This window comes from Felis catus, chromosome C2 (genome assembly GCF_018350175.1).
Source record: "Felis catus isolate Fca126 chromosome C2, F.catus_Fca126_mat1.0, whole genome shotgun sequence".
NCBI lineage: Eukaryota > Metazoa > Chordata > Mammalia > Carnivora > Felidae > Felis > Felis catus.
In genome coordinates, this window is record NC_058376.1 from 70878685 (window position 1) to 70896723 (window position 18039).

At 41.1% G+C, this 18039-nt stretch overlaps 1 protein-coding gene across 2 annotated transcripts in view; it reads right to left on the bottom strand.

Moving 5' to 3' along the window:
- Positions 1 to 8360, bottom strand: part of SNX4 (sorting nexin 4) — a 69206-nt gene extending 60846 nt beyond the window's left edge. The window contains exons 1-2 of one of the 2 annotated variants that reach the window (XM_045037051.1): positions 8184 to 8360; positions 3633 to 3659 (exon numbers count right to left, since the gene is read on the bottom strand). In XM_045037051.1, the coding sequence (XP_044892986.1) occupies positions 3633 to 3659; positions 8184 to 8324 (168 nt within the window). In that variant the 5' untranslated portion in view covers positions 8325 to 8360. The remainder of the gene's footprint in view (positions 1 to 3632; positions 3660 to 8183) is intronic. The other variant, XM_003991725.4, reaches the window with a different exon arrangement.
- Positions 8361 to 18039: the final 9679 nt, after the last annotated feature.

Consider the following 18039-nt stretch of genomic DNA (forward strand, 5'->3'; position numbering starts at 1 on the left):
TATATGCTGTATAACATGGTTGAACCTCAAAAACACTCTAAGCCAGGCTCAAAAGACAATAGATTGTACAATTCCATTTGTATGAAATATCCCAAAGAACAAATTTATATAGAAAGTAGACAGCTACTTTCCTACTAACACCTACAGCTAAGGTTGTGAAGGGAGATTAACTACAAAGGAAAGAGAGAATTTGGGGGAATGACTGAAATGTTCTAAAACTGGATTATAGTGATGGTTGGTTGCACAACTCTCTAAATTCGCTAAAAATAACTGAATTATATATTCATAATCAGTGAATTTTACAGTAAATTATACCTTAATAAAGTTCTTTAAAATAAAATCCCCAAGTCCATACTGAAAAAGACAAATAGAAAGTTTGATAAGGAACAAGATATTTTCAATTTCCAAGTATGTCCCCACAAATTATTAATTACAAAAGGGAAAACAGTAACTTTATATTGAAGCCTGGCAGAAAATGTGATCATACTACTGGGAAATACAAATCATGTGTGAACTGTTAAGTTACAACTAGAACACAGCATGACTTCAGTGGCAATTTCTGCCAAAGATGCATAACCTTTCTCAGTAAAGACTGAGAACTTCCAGATTGGAGGAAACTAAAGAGATAATACAATTAAATGCAATCCATGAGTCTGGACTGGATCATTTTGCTCTGAAATACTATTGGTACAACTGGCAAAATTTAAACAGTTTGAGGATTAGATACTAGTCATTTATCAATGTTATTTTCCTGATTTTGATGGCAGTACTGTGGTTACATAGGACAATGTCCTTGTTTGACCCTGAAATACTGAAAGGTTTTTTGTTTTGTTTTGTTTTTTTTAAGTAATCTCTACAGCCAAGGTGGGGCTCAAACTCATGATCCCAAGATTAGGAGTTGCAGGCTCTACTGACTGAGCCAGCCAGGCACCCCTCACACTGAAAGTTTTGGGAATGAGATGAGGGACTATAATGGCAGTTCAGTGGCTCAGTCAGTTAAGCATCTGACTCTTGGTCTCAGCTCAGGTCAAGATCTCACGGTTCATGAGATAGAACTCAGAGTCGGGCTCTGACAGCACAGAGTCTGTTTGGGATTCTCCCTCTCTCTCTGACCCTCTCCCGTATGCATGTATTCACACATGCATGCTCTCTCTGCCTCTCAAAATAAATAAATAAATCTTAAAATAGTTCATGGGAAAAAAGGATCTTCATACTGTACTTGCTTATAAATTTGATACCATTTTTATAAATGAGACTATTTCAAAAGATTTTTAAATAGTCTTTACATTTACAAAAGTAATTTTAGTTTGTTATGTTTGAGAGAAGGAAAAAAACAAAGATACATGCCTTCCAAATCATTACTGAGGATAAAACCAAAGAATTATTGCCCACAAAGGAAAACCAAAAATAGAAACCAAAATAAGAAAGCATAAAACCTCACAGAAGAAAATCAACTAAAAATAAAGCCAGTTAGGACAATGCAAATGTTTTAAATTCCCTATGGTAAACAAGAGAAAGTTTAACACATAACACAAGGCATAAAAATTATAACATGGACAAACACAAATACAAATAAACTGAAATCAAAAGAAATCAGTGTAGCATCAGCCAAAGCAGATAATCAAGAAAACATAAAATAACAGGAAATCAGGGGGAAAAAAAAGTTTGTAATTAGAAGAGCCAAGGATCAATTCACCCTCAGATTAGTAGCCAGTTTGCCAGAATTTGAGTTTTTAAATCTCTCTGCCTCAGTTTCCTCATCTATAAAATGAGGATGAGAGTACTGACCTCACAACATTATTGGGAACATTTAATGAGTGAATGCAGGTAGAGTGTTCTAAGAGCTCAAGTATTACCGATCACTTATTATTTGTAGGTTTAAGTTTTCTCTTATTATGAAACTAATACAGGTTTAATGTATAAACATTGAAAAGTATAGGAAAAATTAAATAGAAATCACACACATCCCACATCAGCACTAACCATGCTGACGTACCATTCCTGGGCTACTTTCTTACAATCTTTTTTTCCAAGTGTGATGCTACTGTGTTACTGAAACAGGTCAAAGATCTGAAATTTAAGAACTACCCAATGAATTGACTTTCCTCAGGGGATATGTCTACAATAGTCAAAAGTAGCAGGTGTTACGTTAAAAATAATGTATTTAACTTAGTCCTAAGAGCAAAGCTTACTTCAGTTGTAGACAAGAAAAACTTAGTTATAATACATTATGCTTTTTAAATAGCATAGAAAATATGCTTATCTATAAAAATATGCTTTTTATCTATAAATATATTTTTTAAATTAACAGTGATTCAGAACACATTAATTTTTACTTAAAATATGTAAGTCTGAACAGTTTTCCAAACTGAGTCAGAACATATTCACAGTTCATGAAATCAATTTGGCGGTTTGTGACCAACATTTCTTTTTAAAAATAAATAACTGGGGCACCAGGATACCTCAGTCAGTTGAGCATCAGACTCTTGATTTCGGCTCAGGTCATGATCTCCACATCGGGCTCCACATTAGCAATGTAGAGCCTGCGTGGGATTCTCTCGCACACGCTCTCTCACTGCCTCTCCCCCACTTGTGCTCACATTCTTTCTCTCACTCTTGCACTCTCCTTCTAGCGGTGCCTGCATGGCTCAGTCGGTTAGGTATGTGACTTTGGCTCAGGTCATGATCTCACAGTCTGTGATTCAAGCACTGAATCAGGCTCTGTGCTGACAGCTCAGTCTGGAGCCTGCTTCAGACTGTCTCCCTCTCTCCCTCTCCCTCCCTCTCAAAAATAAATAAACATTAAAATAAATAAACAAACAAACCTAAAAAAAAAAAAAAGAAAAAAAGAATAGGGGCACCTGGGTGGCTCAAGTTGGTTAAAGGTACGACTTCAACTCAGGTCATAATCTCACAGCTTGTGAATTCAAGCTCTGCATCAGGCTCTCTGCTGTCAGCACAGATCCTCCCTCTCTCTCTCTGCCCCTCCTCCATTCTAAAAAATAAATAGGGGCGCCTGTGTGGCTCAGTCGGTTGAGCATCGGACTTCCGCTCAGGTCACGACCTCAACAGCTCGTGAGTTTGATCCCCCTCCCGTTGGGCTCTGTGTTGACAGCTCAGAGCCTGGAGCCTGCTTCAGATTCTGTGTCCCTCTCTCTCTCTGCCCCTCCCCTGCTCCCACTCTCTCTCAAAAATAAGCATTAAAATAATAAATAAATAAGCATTAAAAAAAATAGAAGAATGTCAGAGAGTACTATATGAAGTAATGATTAAGTATTGTTTCCTGAACAATTATGTGTTAAAGGATATGTATGCTCATTAGGATGTAGAAAATGTATTTTGTACTGTGAGTCACCCTTGAAAAACTAACTCTGAGAGCTGCTGAGGTAGAAAATGAGGAAAGATTCTGCAGTGTGATTTAATCATCTGCTGCTAAACTGATACATTCTGTAACTACCCCTGTATATTTTCTTTTCCTTTTTCATGTTATTCTCACCCACACATGCCTCAACCCTTGCTCACAGTACCAGCCTATTGCACTCAGTTCTCTGCTGCCAATCAGCGAAGGTGTCACGGGATACAGCGATTGCTAAGCAAGAAGCACAAGTTGCACAAGAACTCTTTGCACTCACCAGCACTCCCAGGCCTAAAGCATGCTCCTTAAAAAAAAAAAAAAAAAAAAAAAAAATCACTCATGACTCCCTCAGGCAATGATTTTTCTCTGGACAAACACTGTTAACTATCAACTCAATGGAATCTTCCAGACTAAAAAGAAGTTCTCCTACTTCCCATTCCCTTGCTATTTCATCTCTCTTCTGCCAGGACTAATTGCTACTTTCTTGGAGACTGGATTCCTCTCTCATTTTTCCATCTTCTAAATTATTTTAAATAGAACTGGCGGTACTTAAAAAAAAAAAAAAAGCCCTCTTCCTTACAGGGAACAAAAGTATGAAAGGAAAAAAAAGAAAACTTCTAAATAAACAATGGAAAGGAGGAGGATTGAAGACTCACAGAAAGAAAAAGAAGAGACTACAGAAGAGTTGATAGCAGAATTTAAAGAATCCTGGTTAGTGATGTTTGAAACCAAAGGAGATTTGAGACTCAAGCAGTGCTTGTTTCTATTACCCACAGGTGTAGGGCAACTGGTATAATTACTCAGCCCAAACCTGCAGTCAAAAATAAGGCTGATGGGGCACCTGGGTGGCTCAGTCCGTTAAGCATCTGACTTTGGCTCAGGCCATGATCTCGTGGTTCATGAGTTTGAGCCCTGTGCTGGGGCTTGGGATTCTCTCCCTCTTTCTCCCTCTCTCTCTACCCTCCCCCCCACCACTCTCTCTCTCTAATAAAAATTAAAAATTTAAAAAAAGGCTAAGATAAGGCAAGCTTTCTGCATCTCTGCACACCATCTGCATACATATTTTTGTGGCGAAAAATTGCTTGATAAATCAACACATCTTTTGCACCTTTTTTCTTAATATTGTAACTAAAAGTACAGTATTGGAGAAATTAACAAGTCTATTTTTAACTTTTTTTTTTTTTTTTTTTTTGGAATGAAGCAGCATGGCTTGCTGGAAAGAGCACTGATTTCCCAGCCAGGAGGACCTGGGCTCAGATTCCAGCCATACCAGTGACTAGCTTGTGACCTTGGTGAAATTACTTCTCTCTGAAGCTATGCTTCCCCATCTTTATCTGTCTTTTGGGGGTAATTTACAGAATTAAATAAAACGTAGAGCTTACTGTGCATAGCACCCACAAACAACAAATCTTTCTGCTCAGACCACATTCCTATCAATAACAGTAACAACGTGGCTATGGCTATTGCAATACTTCTCAACTGGAAGTGGACGGGAGAAGAGAGGATAGAAAGAGGGAAAAATGAGTAGATGACCCTCTAAGGAAGGACGTGGGAGTTTTGTCAGGGAGGGGACAACGTACAGAGTATATGTGAATGTTTATGTTTAAACTCCTGATTCTGAAATGTTTGATTCTGAAAATATCTGTCCAAATGACCTGTGTCTCTAGAATTACTAAATTAGGGAGCTGCTTTAAGAAACCCCATAAGTTCAGTCACTAATGAATGGTATATTTACAAACATTTTCCTAAAATGTCAGGTAATACAACTTTTACTATACGATATCATTGGGTTTTCAAATATCTCAAACTTAATATACATAAGTTTTAATGAGGTATTTATAATCACTTCTAAATTAAGATAAATGGATTTTATACTATAGTTGTGACTTCACATTAATCATCTAAAGGCTTTCACAAAAAAATTATCCAAAAAATTTTTTTTCAAGATTTTTTTCAATTAATTTCTACACCCAACCTGAGACTCAAACTTACAATCCTGAGATCAAGAGTCGCATGCTCTACCAACTGTGCCAACCAGGTGCCCCACCAAAATTTTATCATTATAATTAAAATTAAACTCATGATGTTTTGTTGTTGCCAACAAAAGGTAGGATTCTTGCCTTTTGAAATAATCTAAAATTGCTTCAACACATATCCATGAGATTGGCAACTACTTGAAGATCTAAAAATATTAAGTGTTGATAAAGACAGAAAGCAATTTGGCATCACCTACTAGGGTTGAATGTGCTAATACCCTACAATCCAGCAACCCCACACCTAAATTTATATTAGACATTTGCACCAAGAGATATGTAAGAAAAAATTAACGACAGTAATTTTTTAGAAATAGCAAGAACCTTGTAGCCATCCCAAAGTCTGTAAACACAAGAAGAAATAACTGTAGAGGGGTGCCTGGGTGGCTCAGTCAGATGAGCGTCCAGCTTCAGCTCAGGTCATGATCTCACCGGTCGTGAGTTCAAGCCCCGCATCAGGCTCTGTGCTGACAGCTCTGAGCCTGGAGCCTGCTTCAGATTCTGTGTCCCCTCTCTCTCCGCCCCACCCCTGCTTGTGCTCTGTCTCTCGCTGTCTTCAAAAATGAATAAACAAAAAAATTAATAACTGTAGAATATCTATGAAACGGCATACTATATGGGGAACCTGGTTGGCTCAGTAATTGAGCATCTGACTCTTGATTTACGCTCAGATCATGATCCCAGGGTTGTGGGTTTGGGCCCCTCGTCAGGCTCTGAGCTGAGCATGGAGCCTGCTTAACAATCTTTCTCCCTCATCTATATTTATATTTATATAAATGAAATGGCAGACTACAAAGCCACCAATATAAATGAACTAAGCCACATTTTGGAATCCCAAAAACATATTGAGCAAAGAGAAGAAGTAATAGTAAAATTATGTCACTTATGTAAATTTCAAAGTCAGGTAAAACTAAACAATATATTGTTTAGGAATATATGTGGTGAGATTATAAGAAAAGCAAAAGAACTATTAATACAAAATGCAGAATACAGGCTACCTCTGTGGTGGAGGGAGTGAGCTGTAACAAGAGAACATATGAGGGCTTCAATTATTTTGTGATATAATTATTTTGTGAGATCTTCTCTGTACTAATGATATACTTCACAATAAAAGTTGTTTTTATTTGTTTGTAAGGGGCAACACAAAAACTAAGTCACAAGTGGGGACCTGCATAAAGAGCAAATCAGGTGTTCCTGGGTGGCTCAGATAGTTGAGCTTCTGATTCAATTTCAGCTCAGGTCAAGATTCTCTCTATCTCTCCCTCTGGCCATCCCCTGCTCACGTGCACACTCCCTCTCCCTCTCTTTCAAAAAAAAAAAAAAAACCCAAAAAACTCTTTTTAATGTTTATTTTTGAGAGACAGAGAGACACAGAGCATGAGTAGGAGAGGGGGAGAGAGAGAGCGAGACACAGAATCTGAAGATGGCTCCAGGCTCTGAGCTGTCAGCACAGAGCTGGACATTGGGGCTTGAACTCATGAACTGTGAGGTCATGACCTGAGCCGAAGTTGGATGCTTAACTGACTGAGCCACCCAGGTGCCCTAAAAAAAAAAAAAAAAAAAAAAAATTTAAAGCAAATAATGTAAGAGCCAAGGTTTCAAACCACAGAATACACACACTTCTCTCACATTTAATATGAGATCCTGACTTTTCCACAAATAATTCTACATTTTGGAAAAAAAAAAATAAGTGAAAAACTTAAAACTCGCCCAAAAAAGTCCTCATGCTACCTTATATTTCTCAACATTTCCCTAAGAAGGAGAAACCGTCCTGTGAAGTTCTGGGTATCAGGTCTCTAAAGAGACTAGAGACTTTCTAGTTACATTCAGCAAACAGCTTTAACTTTTCATTATCCGTATACTAGAAGCATGGGCAGTTCTATATTAGCACTGACACCTGTTCCAGAAAAAAAGCAAACTGATGATTAATGCACACTCTTGGATAGAATGGTCTCACGTGGCGCGCTAGTTTCTGGAATGCTTCAATTTAACCGGTCTACCTATCTTGCATTATGCGTGGAAATACTTCGGAATGAAAGCAATTACAACTACAAGATGTTGCATTTTCTCCTCTCTTCAGGTGATGAAAATCACTCATTACCAGGGGCTTCACAAAGCAAATACATGGGATATAAATGATAAAACGTCAACTGCAAAATATGGCACTGCCTCCAAACGAAGAAACTGCAGACAAACAAGGAGTTTAATTTTTTTTTATTTGTACCTTTTCTTGAATCCGACACCTTCTTCAATTTCCTGATGGTGGCACCAAGCCGACTACCCTTTATAACCTCCAACTATTTGGTCAAGCCCCTCATTCCCTTCCTTCAACACCACTGCCCACTCACCACGACGCCTCCGTTCGCACAACCCCTCACCAGAATGTCAAGAACAACAGCGTTCGTCTTCAGGTCCCAACCTCCAGGTCCCCCGACCTCTGAACACCGCACCCGCTCCAGCCTGGCAGGTTCCGGGCTCCGACCTCCATGCCCCCGGAACCGCACCCACACATCTCCTCCGCTCCCCTCACCGCCGCCGCCTTCTCCGTCCTTCCCTCAGTCCCGCTGCCCCAGGCGGTCGCCCCTCCCCAGAACCCGCTTTTCCACTGAGCCTCTCCCTCAATGCACCTGTGGCTCGGGCCTTCCTCCCTGCTGTCCCCTCACCGCGCCCCCCCCACCCCCCCACCCCCGGCCAAGTCCCCCGGCCAAGTCCCCCGGCCCTCGCCAGCCCAGCCCAGCCCGGCCGGCTAGGCCCGGACACCAGGCCCTGCGGCTTCGGCTGCCCCTTCTCCTCACCGTGCCGTCTCCGGGGACCTCGTCTCGGGAACCCTCCGCTTCCTCACCTACAGCAGCCTGCAGCCCCGCGTCGGTGTGGCCCAGCGGCTCTAAGGGAGCCGGCTGCCACTGCCGCTCGAGATCCGGAGGTGCCTGCTCCATGTCTGCAGTTTGGCGCGGCAGACCCAGTGCGCTTGCGCCGCCGCGCAGCGCGCCCCGCCCCTTTTCCCCGCCCGGGCGACAGCGCCCGGCCCTCCTTCCCTAGCCTGGGCCGCCGCTCCCAGAGCCCCTTTCCTTGCTTACGCTGCCGCGCGTGGCGCGGGTTCCCCTTGGCTCGGTCAGCGGCGGCTGAGACCCACAGAGCTCCCTTGCCTGTGGCTGAGGCGGAAAGGCGCGCCTGCCTAGGTACTGGCCACCGCTGCTAAGCTGGGATACGCAGAAACCTGGGAGAACTGATGGAGGGAGAGAAGGGGGAAAAAGGGGAAGGTGAAGACCAAAGTAGACATGGGAACCATTCCGATTGGTGATCACCTAGAGAAAAATTGAAACACAAAAGAAATCGGAGGCCGCAGTCTGACTTCGCTCTCGGCCTCTGACTTGCCTGCCTTGTAGGTTCCATTTTTTACCCGGAAAGATCAGAGAGGCGCAAATTAAAAACTTTTAGCGGGTCCAGTAACACATTTAGCAAAAGGTAGCACATGCAAGTTTTTGAGAGAAGTGAAGAAGTGAAGCATTTGGCTGAAGCGGTGTTTGAAATCCGTTGCGTTTCTGATCCGGAGAAACCCAGAGATTTCTGATCATTTTCTACAAACATACTTTAATGAATTTTCGGAACCCGCTTCCTTGATAAGCATTCACTATGGTAACCTGATGGGAAATGCTCACTGGGTGTACCAGGATGTGGTAGTTGGCCGTTCCTTATATGCAGTCTGGTCATCAGTTTTTCCATGACACAAACCTCATTCTGCCCAAATACCTAGCTGTTCCAAGTTGTGACACACAATGTGCTCTTCCTGGATTGCATTATCTGCCCCCCCCCCCCCCACAACTGGTGAATTTCCCATTCATCCCTAAAACCTCAATCAAGTTATAATGTCCAAATGCTAACATCACTGTGTTAATAAATCAGTTAGAGGGCCTAGGTGGCTCAGTGGTTAAGTGTCCGACTTCGGCTCAGGTCATGATCTCACCGTTGGGAGTTCGAACCCTGCATTGGGCTCTGTGCTGACAGCTCAGATCCTGGAGCCTGCTTCAGATTCTGTGTCTCCCATTCACTCTGCCGCTTCCCTGCTTATGCTGTGTCTCTCTCTCAAAAATAAATAAACGTTAAAAAAAATATAAGATAAAAATGTTGCTTGTTTTATTTTACAATTATTTATTTATATGTCTGTCTGCCCCAACTAGACTTTGGACTTTTTTTTTAAAGCAGGGACCCTATCTTACTTTTTTTTTTCCCTTCTGAACAAATAGTAGTGTGGTAGGGTCCCCTCCCTAAGAAAAGAAAAAAAAAGAAAAAGAAAAAACCTCAAGGTAACCTGGTTATACAGCTATGTGAAAACATCCCTCACAACCTTGTAACATGAGACCACTTAATCAGACTACATGTTTGTATGTTACCATATATGGGAGACAAAGAAGGAGAAAATAAATAAAAAACCACGCCACTTGGCGTTGAGGCCTCAGTTCTTTGGGTAAGAACCCAACTGAGCCATGCTGGCACAAGTAAAGTTGCTTCCTGGAAAGAAAAGCCTCGATTCTCTGTGCAAGAATCCTGCTACAGTAGGATATTTACTCAAATTTTTGAAGACATTTCATCAGGGATTACTCATGCTAGGCAAATTCTCAGGAAACATTTTTAAATCGCAAGACTATTAATTTATCACAAGAGAAATATATATCTTCCCAGGGACAGATTTGTAACCATTATTCTATGACTTTCTCCCCATTTGAGATCCTTAACAAGTTTGGAGAGCCATTAGGATAATTCCTCTGGCCTGGTGATTTGAGTATTTCATCCTGTAGTAGGAACAAGGAAAGGGGCTCAGGGCTTTACAAAGCATTCATGGAGAGGGGGCCATAGTGCTATGTACTATTAGAAAGAAAAAGAAGAAAGAAAGAAAGAAAGAAAGAAAGAAAGAAAGAAAGAAAGAAAGAAAGAAAGAAAGAAAGAAAGAAAGAAAGAAAGAAAAGAAAGGAAGGAAGGAAGAGAAAGAAAAGGAAGGAAGAAAGAAAGAAAGAGGAAAGAGAGAAAGGAAGAAAGAAAAAGAAAAAAGGGAAAGAAAGAAAAACAGAGTAGGAACATCTGTTTCCCCTTCATTATGACCCCAAAATATGCCACTTTGCCATGTGTATTATTTTGAGCTGAAGGCAATCAAGACCCAGATGAGTCAAGAAAATTACTTTTACCTCTCCCTTAAATACCTAAAAGAATTTATGTAGGCCTGGCCCAGAAAGACAATGATTACCAGAGATAACTTTTTATCTGAGTGACCCATCTGTACAACAAGGCAAACCTCTAATTACCAAACATCTGCTCTTATTATCATCCTGTGAATTACCCTCCTCTCCTTTGAATCCCAGGCCCCTATCCCATTCCTTAGTCCGGGATGGCATCTAAGCCTCAATTATTTCCTGACATGTTCATGGGTCTCATGTTCTTCCCCTTCTCATGGGGCTCCCATACCTACATAATTAAACTTATTTTTGTACTGTTAATCTGCCTATGTCAATTTAATTAATAGACTAGCCAAAAGAATCTAGAAGGATAAAGGGAAAGTTCCCCACCCCTTACAATTCACACCTCTTTTTTTGTGAGAGAGAAAAAATCAAGACTGCCTTTGAGGCAGCTCTTTTCTGGCCATCGGTCCTGTCTCTGTGCTTTTTTTTTTTTTTAATTTTTTTTTTCAACGTTTATTTATTTTTGGGACAGAGAGAGACAGAGCATGAACGGGGGAGGGGCAGAGAGAGAGGGAGACACAGAATCGGAAACAGGCTCCAGGCTCTGAGCCATCAGCCCAGAGCCCGACGCGGGGCTCGAACTCCCGGACCGCGAGATCGTGACCTGGCTGAAGTCGGACGCTTAACCGACTGCGCCACCCAGGCGCCCCTCTGTGCTTTAATAAAATAACTTTTTTACACCAAAAAAAAAAAAGAAAGAAAGAAAGAAAAAGATACCGCCTTTGATATCAATTTTAAGTTAGCTAGATATAACTTCCTCCGCATATTTTCTTGAGAGATAGCCTTGAAGAAACCAAATTTGGGAAAAGGGTCATTGAAAAGTCTAAAATCAGGGCAAAAAGGATTGGATAATAATTTCCTCATCTTTTCATTGTGCATTGTGGGAAAATTAGAAAATAGTTATGAATAAAAGTAATATAAAAGCTCCATACTCTCACACCCAAAGATAAGTACTAACATTTAACATATATCCCTTCAAATATTATACATATATGTAATAAAAATGGAATCATACTATAATGTTATTTTATAATTTATTCACTTAATACAGCCAGAACACGTGATTAAATATATTTGTACAAAATCTTCTCAAAGACTAGAGTTTTATCGTAAAAAATTACTACAATTTGGGGCACTTGGCTGGCTCAATCGGAAGAGCATTGTAACTCCTGTTTGGGGCTATAAATTCCAGCCCCACACTGGGTGTAGAAATTACTAAAAAAAAATAAACTTAGAAAAATTACTATAATTTATTTAATCTTATAATCCTCTATATATTTTTAATATTTTATTTTTAAGTAATCTCTACACCCACCATGGGGCTCAAACTTACAACACGAGATCAAGAGTTGCATGCTCTAGTGACTGAGCCACCCAAGTGCCCCTCTGTAGTGACAGTTTAGGTTGATTTCAAGCTTTACTTTTATAAACAACACAGCAGTGACCATCCGTCTATATAACATCTTTGTGTAACCAACCTTAAGCTCAGTAGGAGCTGGGAGATTTTTAAGAGAAATTTTATTTAAGCTTTGATAGTGCCTGAGGAATTATTTCTGCTCTGTTATAAAATACTATATTTCTCAAAAATTATTATTTATATCCACTAGATAATATATCTGTCTTACCCTTGGGGCTGCCTACAAACTAACACTCTTTTCAATAAAGAGGCAATAACTAGTGTTTAAAAAGCCTCGATTGGGAGAAGAGGTGGTATCTGGAATTTCTTGTCCATCTTTTGGGGTTGTTTTTGTTTTCTTTGTTTTTGTTTTTTTAATAAGTAGTCTGTTATTTGTTTTAATTAGAGAGAGAGTGTGTGTGTGAGCATGGGAGAGGGGCAAAGGGAGAGACAGAGAGAGAAAGGGAGAAAGAATCCCAAGCAGGCTCCCTGCTGAGTGTGGAGCCCAACGTGAGGCTCAATTTCACATCCCTGGGATCACAACCTGAGCCGAAATCAAGAGTCAGATGATCAGTTGACTGAGCCACCAGGTGCCCTTTGTCCATCTTTTGGACAACTTGCCTTGCAGTTGTTGTTTTGTTTTTAATTCAAGCATTTAACATTTTTATTTTATTTAAGTAAGGTCTATGTTATTTAATTTTATTAAAGTAAGGTCTATGCCCAATGTGGGGCTTGAACTCATGACCCTGAGATCAAGATCTGCATATTCTACTGCTTGAGCCAGCCAGGTACACCTGCCCTGCAGTTTTTTATGTATATGGCACTTTGGCATACATATTCATGATGCCCCTGGCAAGACAGGCACTATTTTCCCCATTTCGCAGAGGAAGAGGCACGCTTGACAAGGTCACACAGCTATCAAATAAGGAGAAGACCCGAGAATCACACTCAAATTTATAGGACTTCAGAATCCATTTGGGCCATGCTGCTTTGCTTGGAGGAAAGGAAGAAAAGAGACTTTTCTGGAAAAGGAAGAAAATAACTGGCAGAAATCAAGGGTTGATACCTCACCTGAAAACCTAGAGGTAGAAGTATATTTCCTTGGGGGACACCTAGGTGGCTCAGTCAGCTAAGCATCTGACTCTTGATTTCGGATCAGGTCAAGCTCTCAGGGTTTGTAAGATCAGGCTCTGCACTATCACAGAGTCTGCTCGGAATTTTCTCTTTCCCTCTCTCTGTCTCTGCCCCACCCCAAATAAATAAGTAAACATAAAAAAATATATAACAAAATAATTAAAAAGTATATTTTCTTGAAAGATAAAGGCAAAGTCACTCTAGTCTGGCTAAAGTCTGGGAAAGCCCAGCGCCATGACTCCATAGACGTTTTGGATACAGATGCTCCCTGTTCTTCAGATTCAGACAAGGAAAGAATATACCACCACCATCACCACTACCCCGCCCTGCCCCCACGTACACGCACACGCGCACACACACACACACACACACACACACACACATCTCTTACTGGGGAAGGGCTTGCAGTTACTTGCTCCAGAATGAACGGGAAAGGTCTTAAGAGGAGCGATGACCAGCCAGGCTAAGGATGAGTCAGCTTCCGTGGGGACACACTCCCCACTTCATCCAGCCAGGAGAACTATAGTCACTAATAATCTGAATTAGCATGATTTAGATTTTTTAATGAATTTAACAAATATTTATTCAGGTCCTCTGTTAGCCTAGGAATACCACAAAACACCTATTCTTTGCTCCTCTCCATCCAGATTCTTTTATCTGCTCCCTGGGATTCTGCTATCTTGCTGGCCACCTAGGGTCTCTAAAGGTCATGTTCTTCTCCTTCCTCCAGAACCACACCCTTCTTCTCCTTTAGCCTTGACCAGCAACCAGCCCCAGCTCCACCTCATGTCAGTGTGGATGACATCTGTCCTTGTTCACAGCATAATATCTAATTTGGCCCCTTCCCAGTAATATTACCATCTTCCTTTCTGACCTCGTTTGGAAACCAAGTCTTGGTATGCAGTCCTTCATTGCAGTTGAAGAGTTCAGACCCTTCTTTTACTACCCATGGGCAAATTATTTCAACTCAGCCATTCAGACCCTGAAAGTCCCAGAACTTTGAATCATGGGTCAGAGAGGATGCTGGAGATTAGAGCCATCATCTGGCCAGTAGTGGTGCAAGGGCCAAATTATTCCCAAGACATGAATTTCCTGTGGGTTTTGTGCTGAGTCACCAGAGCTACCTTGATTCTGCAACTTTCTACCCCCCAGATTACCTGCCTTCATTCTGTGAGTGCCTGATATCCTCCCAGGATTTTCTCTACTTGCTTGATGTGACTAGTGTTGGTTTCTGGTCTATACAGCACAGAGCTATGACTGACATAGTGAAGCTCCTATCTATTCAACTAAACATGCAATAAATATTTATTAGACACCTGCCAGTCTCGTCTGCCAAGGTGATCATATAAACTGTTTCATGGCTGTATGCCCGTAGAGAAGACTGGAATATGCATGCAATACCTGCAGAACCATCCCCTAAACCCCTATGGCTTGAGAAACTCCCGGAAAGTTCTACAGCAAGCCAGGTACTAGAATCTTCAGTAGTTAAAAATCATGAAAGCCACCACAGGAGAAAAATATTTCTCCCTTGGGCATCTGGCTGGCTCAGTGAGTAGAGCATGTGATTCTTGATTTCAGAGTCCCACGTTGGGTCTAGAGATTACTTAAAAATAAAATCTTAGGGGCGCCTGGGTGGCGCAGTCGGTTAAGCGTCCGACTTCAGCCAGGTCACGATCTCGCAGTCCGTGAGTTCAAGCCCCGCGTCAGGCTCTGGGCTGATGGCTCAGAGCCTGGAGCCTGTTTCCGATTCTGTGTCTTCCTCTCTCTCTGCCCCTCCCCCGTTCATGCTCTGTCTCTCTCTGTCCCAAAAAAAATAAACGTTGAAAAAAAAAACATTTAAAAAAAAAATAAAATCTTAAAAAAAAATACTACTTCCCCTTAGATAACGTAAATACACTTTGATAAAGTTCTTCTAAAGAGTATAGTTGTTTACAACTAGGACGCTGAAACCAGATAGGTTGGAAGGGCCAAGGCATTTTGGGATAAGTGGGTCTTATGGCACGCATCAGCTAATATTGTACGGATGAATAACAGCTTATCTACAAGGTAAAATGGATACTTTGCAAGCTCATAAGAGCCTGGCAACTGACTAGAATGGAGAGTTTTCTTTGATATTTATAAGATATTAGACCGCCTGATCTTTGTTTGAAAACTAGGGCTGCCTAAAAGTTTCTCAGGATATATTACCTGATTCTGACTGTGTGTATGTGTGTGTTTATGTGTTTGGGGTTTTGTTGTATTTTCTCCTCCAAAATTATATTAAATCCATTTGGGTGTTTTGGTTTTGGAGATTTTTTATGACTTCTTGAACAGAGGTCATAATTACTCCTCTTGCCACAACACCAAGTAAATATATAGAGACTCTGCTCTGAGAAGAATAAAATAGATCCCATTTGGGGGAAACCAGCTTATAGGTTGTAGGATTGCTGCCAGAACAAAATCTTGCCCAATTCTGTCTCTTCTGAACAAATTTAGTGGTAGGAGAGATCTAGGTACACGCATATGGAGTCACTGTTGACCCCTTGGGAATTTCTTTTTAAATGAATCCTCTCTTTTATTTCTTTTATTTCTTTATTTTTTTGTTATTGTTATTTTTTTTTTTTTTGAGAGAGAGAGAGAGAGAGAGAGAGAGCATGAGCTTAAGTAGGGGAAGAGTAAAGAGGGGGGAGAGAAAGAATCCCAAGCAGGCTCCAAGTTGTCAGCATGGAGCCCAATGTGTGGCTCGAACTCGCAAACCACAAGATCATGACCTGAGCAGAAGTTGGATGCTTAACCAACTGAGCCACCCAGGTGCCCAGCATTGGGAATTGTTTTAACTTGGTATAGTGAGACATGCAGACACAGAAATGAGTGCCATGAAAAAAGAGGGTTTTTTTTTTTTTAATGTGTATTTATTTTGAGAGAGAGAGTGTGTGTGTGTGAGCAGGGGAGGGGCAGAGAGAGAGAGAGAGAGACTCTCTCAAGCAGGCCCCAAGAACACAGAGCCCAACGTGGGTCTCAGTCCCATGACAGTGAGATCACAACCTGAACTGATATCAAGAGTTAGGGGCGCCTGGGTGGCTTGGTTGGTTAAGCGTCCGACTTCAGCTCAGGTCATGATCTCACGGTCCGTGAGTTCGAGCCCCGTGTCGGGCTCTGTGCTGACAGCTCGGAGCCTGGAGCCTGTTTCAGATTCTGTGTCTCCCTCTCTCTCTGCCCCTCCCCTGTTCATTCTCTGTCTCTCTCTGTCTCAAAAATAAATAAATGTTAAAAAAAAAGAGTTAAACACTCAACCGACTGAGCCACCCAGGCACCCCAAATGAGCCACCCAGGTGCTCCAAGAAGAAGTTTTATCATGCCCACAGATTCCTAGAAACAGAAGGCACAGCATGCCATTCATAGTGACCACACAGAGAAGCAGAGAGTGAGAGGGGGAAATACCACAGGAGCCTTTATTGTGGTATCTGTGGGAAGAAATGGGGCAAGGCAGGATAAATAGGTTTAGGATTGGCTAGTTTGAATAATTTCAGAGGGTTCTGGGGCTAAGGGTTGTCCCTAGTTGTCTGGTAGCTGGCCCTGGGATAGTTAGGGAAGGGGAATTATGTAAGAGCCCATAAAGGGGGTATTTGGAAGTATGGACTCTGGATTGGTTGGTTTGCACAAGAAAAGTATGCTAGAAATTGGCTATCCCTGGGAGGTGCAATCTCTCAAGGGTCAGCAAGGCCCCAAGATGTCAAAGCACCAAAAACACAGAATAAAAAGACATAATCCATTCACAGACACACAGACTTGCACTAACACTTAGAGTCATATCTGTAATGACATATATTCTACTAAAACATTAAATCACAATGAGATTATAAGGGATTTCCAAAGAAATCAAGTCCAACTTGCTACCTGATGCTTAAACTTGGTGCCAACATACCCACCAAAGAGTTATTCAGACTAGGGTTTGTAAACAATACCATGGACAAGAATCACATTATTTCTTTTAATGATCTTTAATTTTTTCTTGCTATAGAAATGACATAAATCATCAATTTTTAAAGAGAGAGACCATGTGTATGCATACATGAGTGGGGGAGGGGCAGAGACAGAGGGAGGGAGAATATTTCAAGGCTTTGCACTGTCAGCACAGAGCCCAATGTGGGGCTCGAACCTACGAACCGTGAGATCACGACCTGAGCCAAGATCAAGAGTCAGACATTTAACCAACTGAGCCACCCAGGAACCATAATTATCATTTTTAAAATTTAGGAAATAGGGGCACCCTGGTGGCTCAGTCACTTTTGTCTACCTCTTGGTTTCAGCTCAGGTCATGATCTTCTGGTTCGAGCCCTGCATTGAGTTCTGTGCTGACAGTGCAGAACCTGCTTGGGGTTTTCTCTCTCTGCCCCTCTTCTGTTCATGTTCTCATTCTCTTTCTTTCTCAAAATAAATAACTAACCTTTAATAAATAAATAAATAAATAAATAAATAAATAAATAAATAAATAAAATTTAAGAAATAGCAACAAACAAAAAGAAGAAAGTAAAACTCATCCATAATACCAAGATCCAGGAACAATCACTATATTTTTGAACAGTCTCTCCCCCACCATGGACATGTACACAAATATAATCCATAAAGATAGGATCAAGTCTTACATGATGTTTTGTATGAAACCTGGTTTTTTTATACTCAATACTGTGAACATCTTCACTCCCTTGGTCTTGCCTTTATCCTATGACAAGAAGCTGGAACTAAGAACAGCAGGTGCATGGACTGAAACTCCCCTTTTATTTATTTTTTTATTGTGATATTTGCTTTTTTGCACCAGTGTAGAACGGAACCTGCAATATCTCTAAGGTATGCTTGTATTTATATCTGTCATATTTGCCTACCAAATGTTAATAAACATTAAAAAATACT